The 12,037-nt window shown below is 36.2% G+C and overlaps 1 protein-coding gene across 1 annotated transcript; it reads right to left on the bottom strand.

Moving 5' to 3' along the window:
• Positions 1–207: 207 nt before the first annotated feature.
• On the bottom strand, positions 208–1,634 carry LOC137387705 (uncharacterized). Its single transcript, XM_068074197.1, has 4 exons — positions 1,303–1,634; positions 954–1,192; positions 636–839; positions 208–554 (listed from the first exon to the last, which is right to left on the bottom strand). Exons 1-4 carry the CDS (start codon positions 1,518–1,520, stop codon positions 208–210), a joined length of 1,008 nt encoding a protein of 335 aa, XP_067930298.1. The 5' UTR covers positions 1,521–1,634.
• Positions 1,635–12,037: the final 10,403 nt, after the last annotated feature.

The raw sequence follows: 12,037 nt of genomic DNA, 5'->3' as shown, positions 1-12,037 counted from the left end.
AATAGAGTAAATGCATAAGAGTAAATACATTTGCACATAGCGTTGAAAAAAATATTTGGAACTAAAATTTCTAATCTACATGAACTTAACACACATAAATTTAAAGCATTGATCTTGAATCAAAAATCAAATCGCCGATAATTCTGTAAAACGTAAAACAAACTATGACTAGTAGAGTTCCGAGCAGAGTGATTGACATTGGTTCGTTTATCTTTTGTTAATATGGGCATCTTGCCATGGGACCGAGCCCTGTGGGCTTGAAAAATACTGCACAAGTCTGTCTCTGATTCCTGCTGCCTCTGCAGTCCCACCTCTTCGTAGCTGCGTTCGGTTTGGCTGGTCGGAGGGAGGCTGTGTTTGTGAACGCCAGAAACCAGGTGTGATGGAGCCGTCTGGGTTAGAAATGTCCAGGTAACCTGGTGGGGTGTAGCTGGTGTCGTTCACAGTGCGCAGAAAGTTGTGTAACACACACATGGCGCGAACTAGGTTTGTTGCCTTCTCTTGGTCTGCCTGAATCATCTTAAACAAGATTTGCCATCGACGGGATAGGACTCCTGCGAAACAAAAACATTTTCAAATTAATACATGACATTCCTCCACGTGCGAAGTGAAAAGACCCAAAACACAGCACTTACCAAACGTGTTTTCTACGATGCGCCGTGCACGAGAGAGTCTGTAGTTGAAGATTCTCTTGGGTACCGAATCGAGGGCTCGACCTGGGAATGGCCTCATAATATATGGTTTCAGAGGGAATGCCTCATCTGCCACAAACATGTAGGGAAAGTCTCCAGCTTCTTCATAACCCACCAACGGCTCACTCTCTGGCAGATTAACGCGATCTGTGAAAGGAGAAAGCAAATGTAGTGAACCCGGCTGTGAAGCTGATTGGTGTTGGTTGCGGCATGTACAGATAATAAAAAATAAATAATAATTAAAGATAATATTTTTCTAACCATTATCCAAGCCTCTTCTAAACTCGGATGACTCCCATACTCCCCCATCACTATTACTTCCTGGTTGACCAATGTCGATGAGGGTGAATCTGTATGAAGCATCACATACAGCTAGTAGGACGATACTGTCTCTCTGTTTGTAGTTCCAGAACATGGAGCCAGAGTGCTTTGGCTTCTGAATGATGATGTGCTTCCCGTCAATACTACCAAGGCAGTGAGGGAAGTTCCATCTTTCAAAACTACAAAATAAAAATGAAAGTTCGTTTTAGCAACAATGGAAAAAGGATATTATGAAGAAAATTAATAAAAATAAATAAATATTAAGCACAAAAAAAAGAAAACAACAGACCCTGCAGCGATTGCCCTCCATTCATCTGGCCCTGAGGGAGGTTTGAGGTAAATGGGCTGCAGCACAGTCCACAGTGCGACACATGTGTCATCAATTATCTGGGAGACTGTTGATCTGCCCAAGCGGTAGTGAGCTGAGATGGCTGCGTGAGAACTTCCTTCAGCTAGGTGGTGAAGTGTGGCTGCCAGCTTCAGTCCTGGCTCTATTGACTTCCTCATCACTGTGTCCTGCTTTGTTATGAGAGGTTTTATTGCCTCAAGAATATAGTCAAAGTTCTCAGGTGATATTCTTAGGTATTTTATGTGTCTTCTTGAATCCTCATCTTCTCTCAACTCCTTGATCAGATTTGCATAAACTCCCAGTTGATCTCTTTTCTCATTTATGGGGTGGACCCAATACCTTCTGTCTGAGTTTGTAGTGAGAGTCCTCTTTTTCTGTTTGAGTAGCAGATATTTTTTTTTTAGCAGTAGCAAAGCAATTCTTCTCCGTTGATCGTCATCCATGTGCGTACTGAAGCAAATGATCGAAACGGAATCGGCTTCAATTTATCACCGCGTTCTGATTGGCTAGTCGAAAGTTAGTTTCCTACGAATCCGTGGTGGGAAAACTCCGTGTGGCAGGTCAGAAATTTCGTACGAGTGGAATTTCCCAGATTAGTTTAAATTACACGATACGTGTGGCCTTACCTTTAAGCAGACGGTAATTAAGGAAAGCAAATAATAGCAAGGAAATTTTCACTTACCATTGGAATTGAGAATAGTTGCTGGATTGAACTCACTGTAAAACAAGTTAAAACTGTCCATCATTCAGTCTTGCTAATGAGTTATTCAGCTTAGCTGCTGAACATGTGATACTAGCTAACTAGTATTAGTAAAGTATTATAAGCGATTGCTGAGCACATCCCCTTCTTAGCTATTGTGTATTTTAATGGCATTCCAAGAGTTTTCTGGTTTGTTCAAGGAAGTTATATACTGCTCTTTGTAAGCACTCATTGTAGCATGAAGAAAGACTTCATGAAAATTATTTGAAATGAAAAAGATCAAAGTTAGTTGATCATTTTATTACTGCTATGGTAGCATTTTTCAGTAGATGATACAAATGTAAGAATGAAAGGAAGAATTGCGGGATCACTCACTTGTCAGCTAATTGATCCAGCCATAAATCAGAATCATAAAATCATAAATCAGATTGTTGAAAAAAATACCAAATTCTGCGCTGGAAAAGGTCAAACTAAGAGTGCTTCAAATTGATGTCAGCAGAAATGGGAAAAATTTCCTTGGTTGTGGTCGTTATCTGACTTGGCTATCTCAGAAGGTGTATGGCTGAGGTTTGGTTTTACAGCAAAAATTGCACATAAAAGACAAATTGAACTAGTGAAAGCTCATAACAGACCGCTGGATTACATCATAGAAGTTCAGAGACCTTGTACAGGAGTGAATTAAAACACTCATAGCAAGTGTTAGCAAGTGAAAAACAGACTTGAGTTGAGAAGACTCTTTTATGGCTTATGTGACTCTGCACTGTAAAACCAGCTACTTGTTTGGACCACAGAAGCACCTGAAGTGGCAATGATTATATGAAATGAAGATCTCCATCTTACACAAAAGGTGAGTGCCGTGTAGTAATGTAACAATGTGCTGAATCAGACACCTTGTTACTTTTACACATAAGAAGTGTAAGAAAGCCAAATTATCAAGCGATTCTTTAACATAACTTCTCAAGTTACTAAGAGTAGAGGTAAAACAAGTAAAACCTGAAGTACAAAATGTGAAGTAGACAACACTCAACAAAGAACATCAAAACAATGCCTGTTTGACCACTAAGGCTCTAGCAAAATAAATTGAGCTGTATTTGTTATCAAAGCAAGGGAGACGTACCAAGAAACTGCACAAAGATTTTTGGTACTAAATATGAGAACCCACATTTGATACAAAAAACTATAGTTAGTAGAAAGAACTAATGGTAAGATTCTAATGGATCAGACTGGGTTATCAGAAGTTGTGACCAAACAAGCATGTCAGGTGGTTAATAACAAACCACACAAGGATTTAAAATACAAGAAGATATTAAAAACCTCTGAAAGGCAATTGAAAATTACAAAGGAGTTGTAACTATGGAAAAGTAATTTTTGTTTTTGTTGGAATGCACATTTGCTTATACGTCTCTCCAAGGCAGGTACACTATTTCTTGCTGAATAATGCTTGATGTTGTGAGACCAAATATCTGGTTGGCACAGGCTGCACAACATAGACATTATCAAAAATGATGTTTGATCTGCCAGACAACAAAGCCTAGCCAAGAGACTTAGGGATTAACCGACTCCTTCATTACAGAGACATAGAGCTACAGAAAAGAGCAGTTTGTTTTTTACCTTTCTGTAAGTAAGTAGTCTACCCCAGTTGAGTAAAGCAATTAATCTGGCCTGAGATATTTGTTGGTGGACAGATGGGAAATATTGCTATTTTAGGAATGGTATTTCTAGTAGGTCAATTCCTAAAAAGGACCAATAGCGGACTATTAACTGTGTAGACTGAGTGGGCACTTTATTTCCTTCAGGAGCAAGTGTGATGGCAGACATTATAATCTCAATCATCTCCCCGATCATAGTTAAAGGAAGATACAGGAAATTCACACTTCAGTGTAGCATGCTGGCTCTATCAAATTATTTGAGACAGAACCGATAGTAAAAGCTAGCTTTTTTAACTTCACGAATTAGTAATAGTCAGAATGTACAATCCTAACTAGCATTATTTTTGTCTGGCGACTGAAGAATTACTGCAAAAACTACAGCAAAGTTTTCCAAATAAGCGTAGCAAAAATTAGTTATCATTGAACAGCAAATCATGGCAAAAGATTGAGAAATGTTGGGCAGAGCCAGTAACCAAAAGGTTTTTCTTTATCTCAAACAGCTTTTCAACAAGCTTCACACGCTGTAACCTTTGAAGTAGGAACGTTTTCAGCTCACCCATCATTTATTCAGCATACAATTTAGTTGTCTTAGAACCAGGCTGACAAAATAACCGGCTAAATGTTTAGGTATAAAAAAGCAAAAAATAGTTGAAAAATTTAGAGCAGCTTTATAAGCAATGCATAGTTTAATCGGGTCAAAGCATAGTTTAATCGGGTCATGGTTCGCAGAGTTCTCAAGTAGCCTTTTTCAGAAATGAATGTCATAGCTGGCCTTTTATGGATTGAATACTGTGGACTCGATGTTGTAGCAAAACAATAACTATCACAAGAAGATCACAGAGGCCAGAGTCAGTTACAAAGCCGATATCGAGGTAACTGACGTCACAACTGGACCAAGCTCTAGCTCCGCAGGATACACAACCAGTAAGACTTTCATTTGGCTGAAGGTCAGCTGCCAAGTTAAGCATGACATCAGTGGGGCGAAACTGATCAATAATGAATAACATAAAAAGAGAGTCTGAAGCGTCGGTGAGTAGAGACCTCTGGTGGTCCCTTGCATGCTTTTTATGGTACGCATACACTTTTTATTACTTGTATTCTTATATAAAAATATATGTAATAATATAAAATGAGAAATATATATTTCTTATCGCCTTGCAGTTAGCGGTTTTTGTTTGTGTGGAGCAGTAAATAAAACACGACAGTTTATTTTACACATAGAGAAGTGATCTTCATTAACTTCTGCAATCTTCACTTTTGCAAAGCACTTCTAGATTTAATTTTTCAAAGGTGAGCATAAAATGCAAAAGTTTATAAACTCCAATTAAAATCCCTGTTTCACATTTAAAATAAAATACGTCATATGCAGAAAATAAAAAGCCAATTCAACTCACTTTGAGCAGATTTGAGCCTCTAGCATAGGCAAAAGATGAACTAATGTAACAGCAAGAGGCATCCAGACAGCTGCCATCATTTGCTGGTTCATCGTGCTGTCATGGAATGCTGAGAATTTCATAAATGTGCTCAATGAAAGACTAACAACTTTCAGAAATTAGCTTTTGGATGCTTTTTGTGCTTTATTTAATTATTGATGAGTCCACACAATTTAGAACTGCTCTCGCGCGTACATGCACAAAAAATAATAACCACAATAATTAACTACCCACGTTTTATATAAAAAGCTAACTCTAAAGAATTACGTGGACCATTTGGTCAGCGAATGCATTAATGTATTCTCTGACCAAATGGTTTGCGATTAATTTATGTTTAAATAAGTAAAAAATTGAGCCTTGCAGATACTCTGAAGAAATATATTAGAAACAAAATAAAAGAAACATCTTACAACACGTGCTTAGTGTTTAAGGTTCAGGTCCCGTAACTTGAAAAGCCTTTTCAGCTCCCATGGTTAAATATTTTGCATTTCAACACCAAAGTTATTTCTTTAGCTAGCTGGAACGGTTGGAGTGCTCTTACTGTAGGCAATAGATGGCCTTACCTCCTGAAAGTAAGAAAAATCCACAAAAGAAAATTTGTACTTACATTACTGCATGATTTCATCTACTGTAAATGAGGGCTTTCATCCATAAGCATCAGGTATGTTTTGCATTGCACTGCCAAAAGGTCTTTTCTAACAATTTTGAAAAGTCAGAATTCTTTTACTATTCTAATGATGACAAATATGTCTTTTGCTCAACACAAGTTTAGTTCCCAGGCTATTCGGTGACTGTTTATGAACCCTGTATACCATTATGCCCATTTATCAACATTCTCTCACTGTATATGATAAAAACCCAATCTAATTTCAATTACAGAGCACACATTTTAGTATTTAAACGCTGTGCATATATCACATAATTATATCTAGCAAATAATAAAGCAACTACATGTATATATTTTGATTTGCATGCATTGCATGTATAAGTCATGAGAAAGGCTGGTTATGAAACAAAACCTCTGTAGTTTAATTATTTCCCGCATATGTGTATGTTTTTGACAATAAGGCAAATGATTTTCAGATGCCATATTATGCTCTAATAAACATTTATGTTGTATCAAAACTCATGTAAAAATAGTCTTCCAATATTATCTGTAAAATAAAACAATCAATATAACTAATCTATATATATATTTATCAAAGTATGTAGGACATATGTCATCTGTATGTCATTCCGGCTATAGCTATTACAATTTTGGAATAAAGAACTTGTACCAAAGAGCAGATTTGATCTGGAACCCTCCCATGTGCCGTACCAATTAGGTCACAGAGATTGATTGATTCACTAGCCTATATATGTCACTATATGGGAGCAAATACCCAACGGCTTTGCTTACTATGCAGGATGATTGCGTAATGCGAGACGAATAGCTGTCATTAGTCAGCTTACTAAAATTTTCTATTGGCAGTTTGCCAGGCTAATAGCAAGAAGCAGGCAACTCTCATTACTTCTCATTGTTTATAAGCTGACTTATAATACTCGGGCAACGCCGGGTAGCACAGCTACTGATGAATACATGTACAAGACATATACTGTACATGTAGACATATACATGTATATACATATACAAGTATACATCTACATGTTTATATATACATTTCTATATACATATGCATGAAATATATTTCACATTTTTACTTATATTATCCCTTTGCATAAGGTCTATATTGAAATAGTCCATTCTTAAGAAAGCTCAAATGCAAGTGTTGCTTTAAAAAAAGTCAAGACAGTTGATTATTTCCAAATAGCTTTGGTGAAATTGATTTGTCTATAATGCTATATTGCTTAAGAAACCAAGCAAAGCAGACTCCCACAAACTTTTTATGTTAAAATATTAGGTGCCACCCGTGGCTCATGTAAATACAGAACATATATTAAAGATTAAATATTTATTCTTTAGAGCCAATTATATGTAGATGGTAATCCACAAGTTTTATAACCAAACGTTTGACCACTGAGCTAAATAAGATATCTAGACCAAGGACGTTATTATATACCGAACAACGAATGCACACGCTAATTATTTTAACAATGTGCCCACGCTTTATGATGCCCTTGCTTAGAAATATTTTTTGTAAGATTTAATTACTATATCTGGGTTCAGAGGCAATTCTTTTCATCTGGACAATTCCAGGCAGAGCCACGACATTCTCTCTCTGTTCGATATCTCATTTTTAATTTTGTAACAGTAGTGGGAGGTACCAGTATCGTCGTGTTCAAAGTTTTTATGGGTAGTTTCTGGTGGAACAGTAACTTTTTATACACACACGCACACACACCACTCGCCCACGCACACACACACACGCACGCACGCACGCACGCACGCACGCACGCACGCACACACACACACACACACACACGCAAACACACATAAATTTGTATTAATTGTATCATTACCAAATCATATTTTTAATGTAATTGTAGCAAAACCCACTTAGTTTAACTATTATTTGCTAATTATTTTACATTTACATCTAAATCATTTTGTAGTGGTTTTATTTGTTTCAATTTATTTGACCTGCACAAAACATCTTTCGCATGATATGAAGTTTGAAAGTTACAAATGTTTGACAAACTTTAAAAACCTTTACAGTTGTTTTTAGTTTTTTTTATATTATTTCAACAACACAAAAACACGTTTCTCATGATATGTAGTTGGAAAGCTAGAATGGCAAATGTTGTTATATGTTAAATACAATTCAATTCTCTGTGCAAAAACTTGTTTATTACTCGGGCAATGCCAGATAGTATAGCTAGTATACACATAAAAAGCAAAAAGCTCAATATAATACTGTATAAGTAATAAATTAAAATGATAGTTTCGAGATATTATGTCAAGAGACATTATATGCAGAGACATCATGTATATGTCAAGAGACATCATGCAATTTTCAATGAGAGCTGCACTGAGGATATTTTCTTAACTCAACCATAATTTAAATGTTTTCATGTTTATGCATTTTTATGTTTATACAGATATACAAGACAAGATGTGAGCTGCTTACAGTAGGCATACAGTGGGCATATAGTGGACACACAGTGGGCATACAGTGGGTATACAGTGGGCATACAGTAGACATACAGTGGGTATACATTGGGCAAACAGTGGACATACAGTAGGCATACAGTGGGCATACAGTAAGCATACAGTGGGCATACAGTGGGAATACAGTGAACATGCAGTGGGCATACAGTGAGCATACAGTAGACATACAGTGTGCATACAGTGGGCATACAATGGGCATACAGTTGGTATACAGTGGGCATACAGTGGACACGCAGTGGGCATACAGTAGACATACAGTGGACATACATTGGGCATACAGTGGGCAAACATACATATAAACAAGCATTTACAGATGGAAACATAAAGGCCTATAAAGGAACACCTCCACGTGTGAGAATATCAAAGGCTAGAAGGTTTTAATGGTTATGTCTTTGAATTTTAATGTATATGATATTTTTTCGTCTGTTTTAAAAAGTGTGTTAGTTGTTTATTAATACACGACCAAACTAAAGTTCCCTTATTTGCATTAGTTTTTTTTAATTTTAGGATGATGTGATATTGTAGTTTATAATTATATTTATAGATATACATATATAGATATAGTTACTTTATAATACATTTCAGTACTTTTCATTTATTTGTTCCTGTTGGTCATCTGTTGTTTGTGTGACACTTCATAGTCACGTAGTTTAAAGTATAAAAATCTGCTTTGTGGCATATATAAACTCGAGACCTTCAGATCTGCTAACAGGCTAGCTAGCATGCTAGACTACATGATCTATTTACAATGGAATGAAATAATAGTGCACATATTATATCAGTTAAAATACTCATGCTTCAAGCGCTTGGAAAAATACTGTTAGGTACTATTAGCTTAGCTTATTAGCTACTAGAAACGTTAGAGATATCTACGAGTGCAGTAAAAATCAAGCTGGCTTCAGACATGGTTCTTATTAAAATAAAGATTTATTCAAGCCAAGGTTACTAGCTTAGGTTCCTCAAACTCATTGAACAATTATTTTATTACTCGCACAAGGCTGGGCATTCACCTAGTTCTTTTATACTAAAGCAAATAACTACATAGATTAATATATCAATTTTACTAGCTGTTATGCTATTAAGTTGCTTAAAGCTTCCACAGAAACTACTTGAATTGAAGGAAAAAAATTGTAAATTATTTTTCAATAATGTGTATAACAAAATAGACACATGTTGATGAATTCTTACTTCTGAATGCTGGTTGAATAGAAAGGGAGTTATATGAATATTCAAATGCAGGCACAAGCAGATGTAGGTCTATTTGCTTTAATTATTTTTGGCACTTTTTTACTTCATATTCTGTGCCTAAAAGAAATATAATTGTGGAAAACATCTCAAATATCAAAATCATCATAGTTGGTTTGTAGAGGTATAGTAAATCAAATAAGTCCTCAAAAGTAGTCCAAAAGTTTCTCAAGTCATTTAATAAAAGTTGGAATAAAATGGTTCATAATCTATTATTATATATTACTGAGTTCTGTAGTGGATAATGTGCTTTACACAAGAACACACTGACTGATCAGTACTACCAGTAAGTATTCTGTACTCTGAACATCTGTTATGTCAATTGGTTACTCACAAACTAAAAATGACCAAAGTTATGTTAAAGTTAGAGAATTGAAACTGAGCATGTTATTCATGAGAATCTACTATATAAGCGGCAATCGTTGTCTGCGTGGGTATGTGTGTGTCCGCCTTTTAGAGTACCGTACTTTTCAGACTATTAGCCGCTACTTTTTTCTGACGGTTTGTGAGCCATTTGGCTTATATAAGACTACGGATATTTTGTGGTTTTTTCTTTCATTGTTAGGGCGCATTAACAAGAATCTCCGGTTGGTGCTCTTCTATACGTAACCTATTCATCGTTTTTACACAAAAAATCACGTGATCTCTGGTTAGCGCCTCTTCACAGTGCCCAACGGCACTGTTCCGTTTTAAACAGCAAAAATGCAGCCGTGTTAAAAAGCACCGTCCTGAGTTCTGGGGCCTATACAAAGGTGCCTTATGCAGCTATACAAAGGTGTCTATACAGCTATACAAATGTACTACTCATTAAACTAAATAAATTAATGAGTAGTAATTTACATGCAATTAATATTTACTGCCAACGTATACCGAGAAGGTCACGTAAACGCTTGTTTCTTGCAGTCACTGGAAAAAACGCAGTTCTCACCTTCTAATTTTCTTCATCAAAAAGGTAAGTACTTTTTATTCAATGTTTTATTGTCCATGAATTGCCACACTTCCAATACATAACCCTTTCACTTGCGTTGATGTACAAATATAACTATCGACCTACTGCCAGCCATTTTGCCGATATTGCTTCATGATATTTTTTCAATTTGAAATGCCATCTAGAACGTTTGTTTTGATTACATATTTTATTTTGCCAACAGGTTAACAAGTACTGCTATGCAAAAAGTTTATTGTATCTGTACTTTGTGCATTTTAATTATCTGTATAATCACAAAAATCTAACTTTGAATCAGCTATAATGTCATCAACATAAGTAGTTGTTTTCTAACTCGGTGGCGTTTTTAAAACTTACACACAAAATGGTTGTTTTCAAGTTGGAAATTCTAGAACAAAGATTTATAATTAAATTTTAGGTTAACTTTAAAGATAAATTTTTGAACAACACTGTCACTACCATAATAGTCTTAAAGATTGTCGGTTATGTTATCAACGGATAATAAAATTCAGTTACTAGCTATTGCTGGGAAAGTTGCAGAAATGTGTCTATGATGGTCAACCATAGTCTACTTCAGTGAAAGGGTTGAAAAGGTTGGATTTGCCACTGTTGGTGATAGTAAACATTTCAGTTCATTAACAGTCCATTTCTTTCCGCAGCTGAGTTACTTTTACTTTTTTTCCAGCTACGAGTACTACAGAACTACAGCTACTACAGAACTTGTATGGGTGCTGCTACTGCGTTTTACCTATTAAATTTCTACATCAAAGAGGTTAGTACTTCTTATTCAATATTCTATTGTCTATGAATGGCCACAACTCCTATACTAAAATTGTTGAATTTGCAACCGTTCAGGATAGTAAGCATGTTCATTTCCTTCTGCAGCTGACTTACTTTTACTTTTTTCCAGCTACGAGTACTACAGAACTACAGCTAATACAGAACTTGCAAAGGTACTGCTACTGCGATTTACCTACTAAATTTCTACATCGAAAAGGTTAGCGCTTCTTATTCAATGTTCTATTGTCTATGAATTTCCACACCTCCACTACTTAAAAACGTTGGATTTGCAACTGTTCGTGGTAGTAAGCATGTTCATTCTCTTCCACAGCTACAATGTAAGTTACTTTTACTTTTTTTCCAGCTAGGAGTATCACAGAACTACAGCTACTACAGAACTTGTACAGGCATTCTGAGCGTTGCAATAGGCGACAGTGAGAAGAAAGCGAGCAGCATATATTACAAAAAGCACACTTCTCATTCACTTTTAAAAGCGCTTGAAGCAGCACAGTGCCTCTCAAAAAGCTTACTGCCCAAATGCAAGAACAGATTGATTCCCGTAGAGAAAGAGACCAACTTCGCAAAGCAGCAGCTAGATGAGCAGAAACTGCAGATTAGACACAGCTACGCTCACAACGAAACAGAACTGCTAATGCAGCTGCTAAAGGTGCAAACACTGCAGAGCAAACACAGCTACAATTACAACAAAACAGAATAGCAGCTGCTAGAAGAGCAGAAACCGCTGAACAAACACAGTTACATCGATTGCAGGCGAGAATAGATGCTGCAGCTGCTAGAAGTGCAGAGACTGCT

The sequence above is a fragment of the Watersipora subatra genome, chromosome 2 (genome assembly GCF_963576615.1).
Source record: "Watersipora subatra chromosome 2, tzWatSuba1.1, whole genome shotgun sequence".
In the NCBI taxonomy this organism is placed as follows: Eukaryota; Metazoa; Bryozoa; class Gymnolaemata; order Cheilostomatida; family Watersiporidae; genus Watersipora; species Watersipora subatra.
The sequence above is the reverse complement of the archived record's forward strand: the minus strand, read 5'-3'. Positions and strand labels throughout refer to the sequence as shown.

Coding starts and splice junctions, on each gene's coding strand:
- LOC137387705 (XM_068074197.1), bottom strand. CDS start 1,520: ATGAGGAAGTCAATAGAGCCAGGACTGAAGCTGGCAGCCACACTTCAC. Junction 1,193..1,302: donor TGGAGGGCAATCGCTGCAGG/GTCTGTTGTTTT, acceptor TTTATTTTGTAG/TTTTGAAAGATGGAACTTCC. Junction 555..635: donor CATCGTAGAAAACACGTTTG/GTAAGTGCTGTG, acceptor TTTGTTTCGCAG/GAGTCCTATCCCGTCGATGG.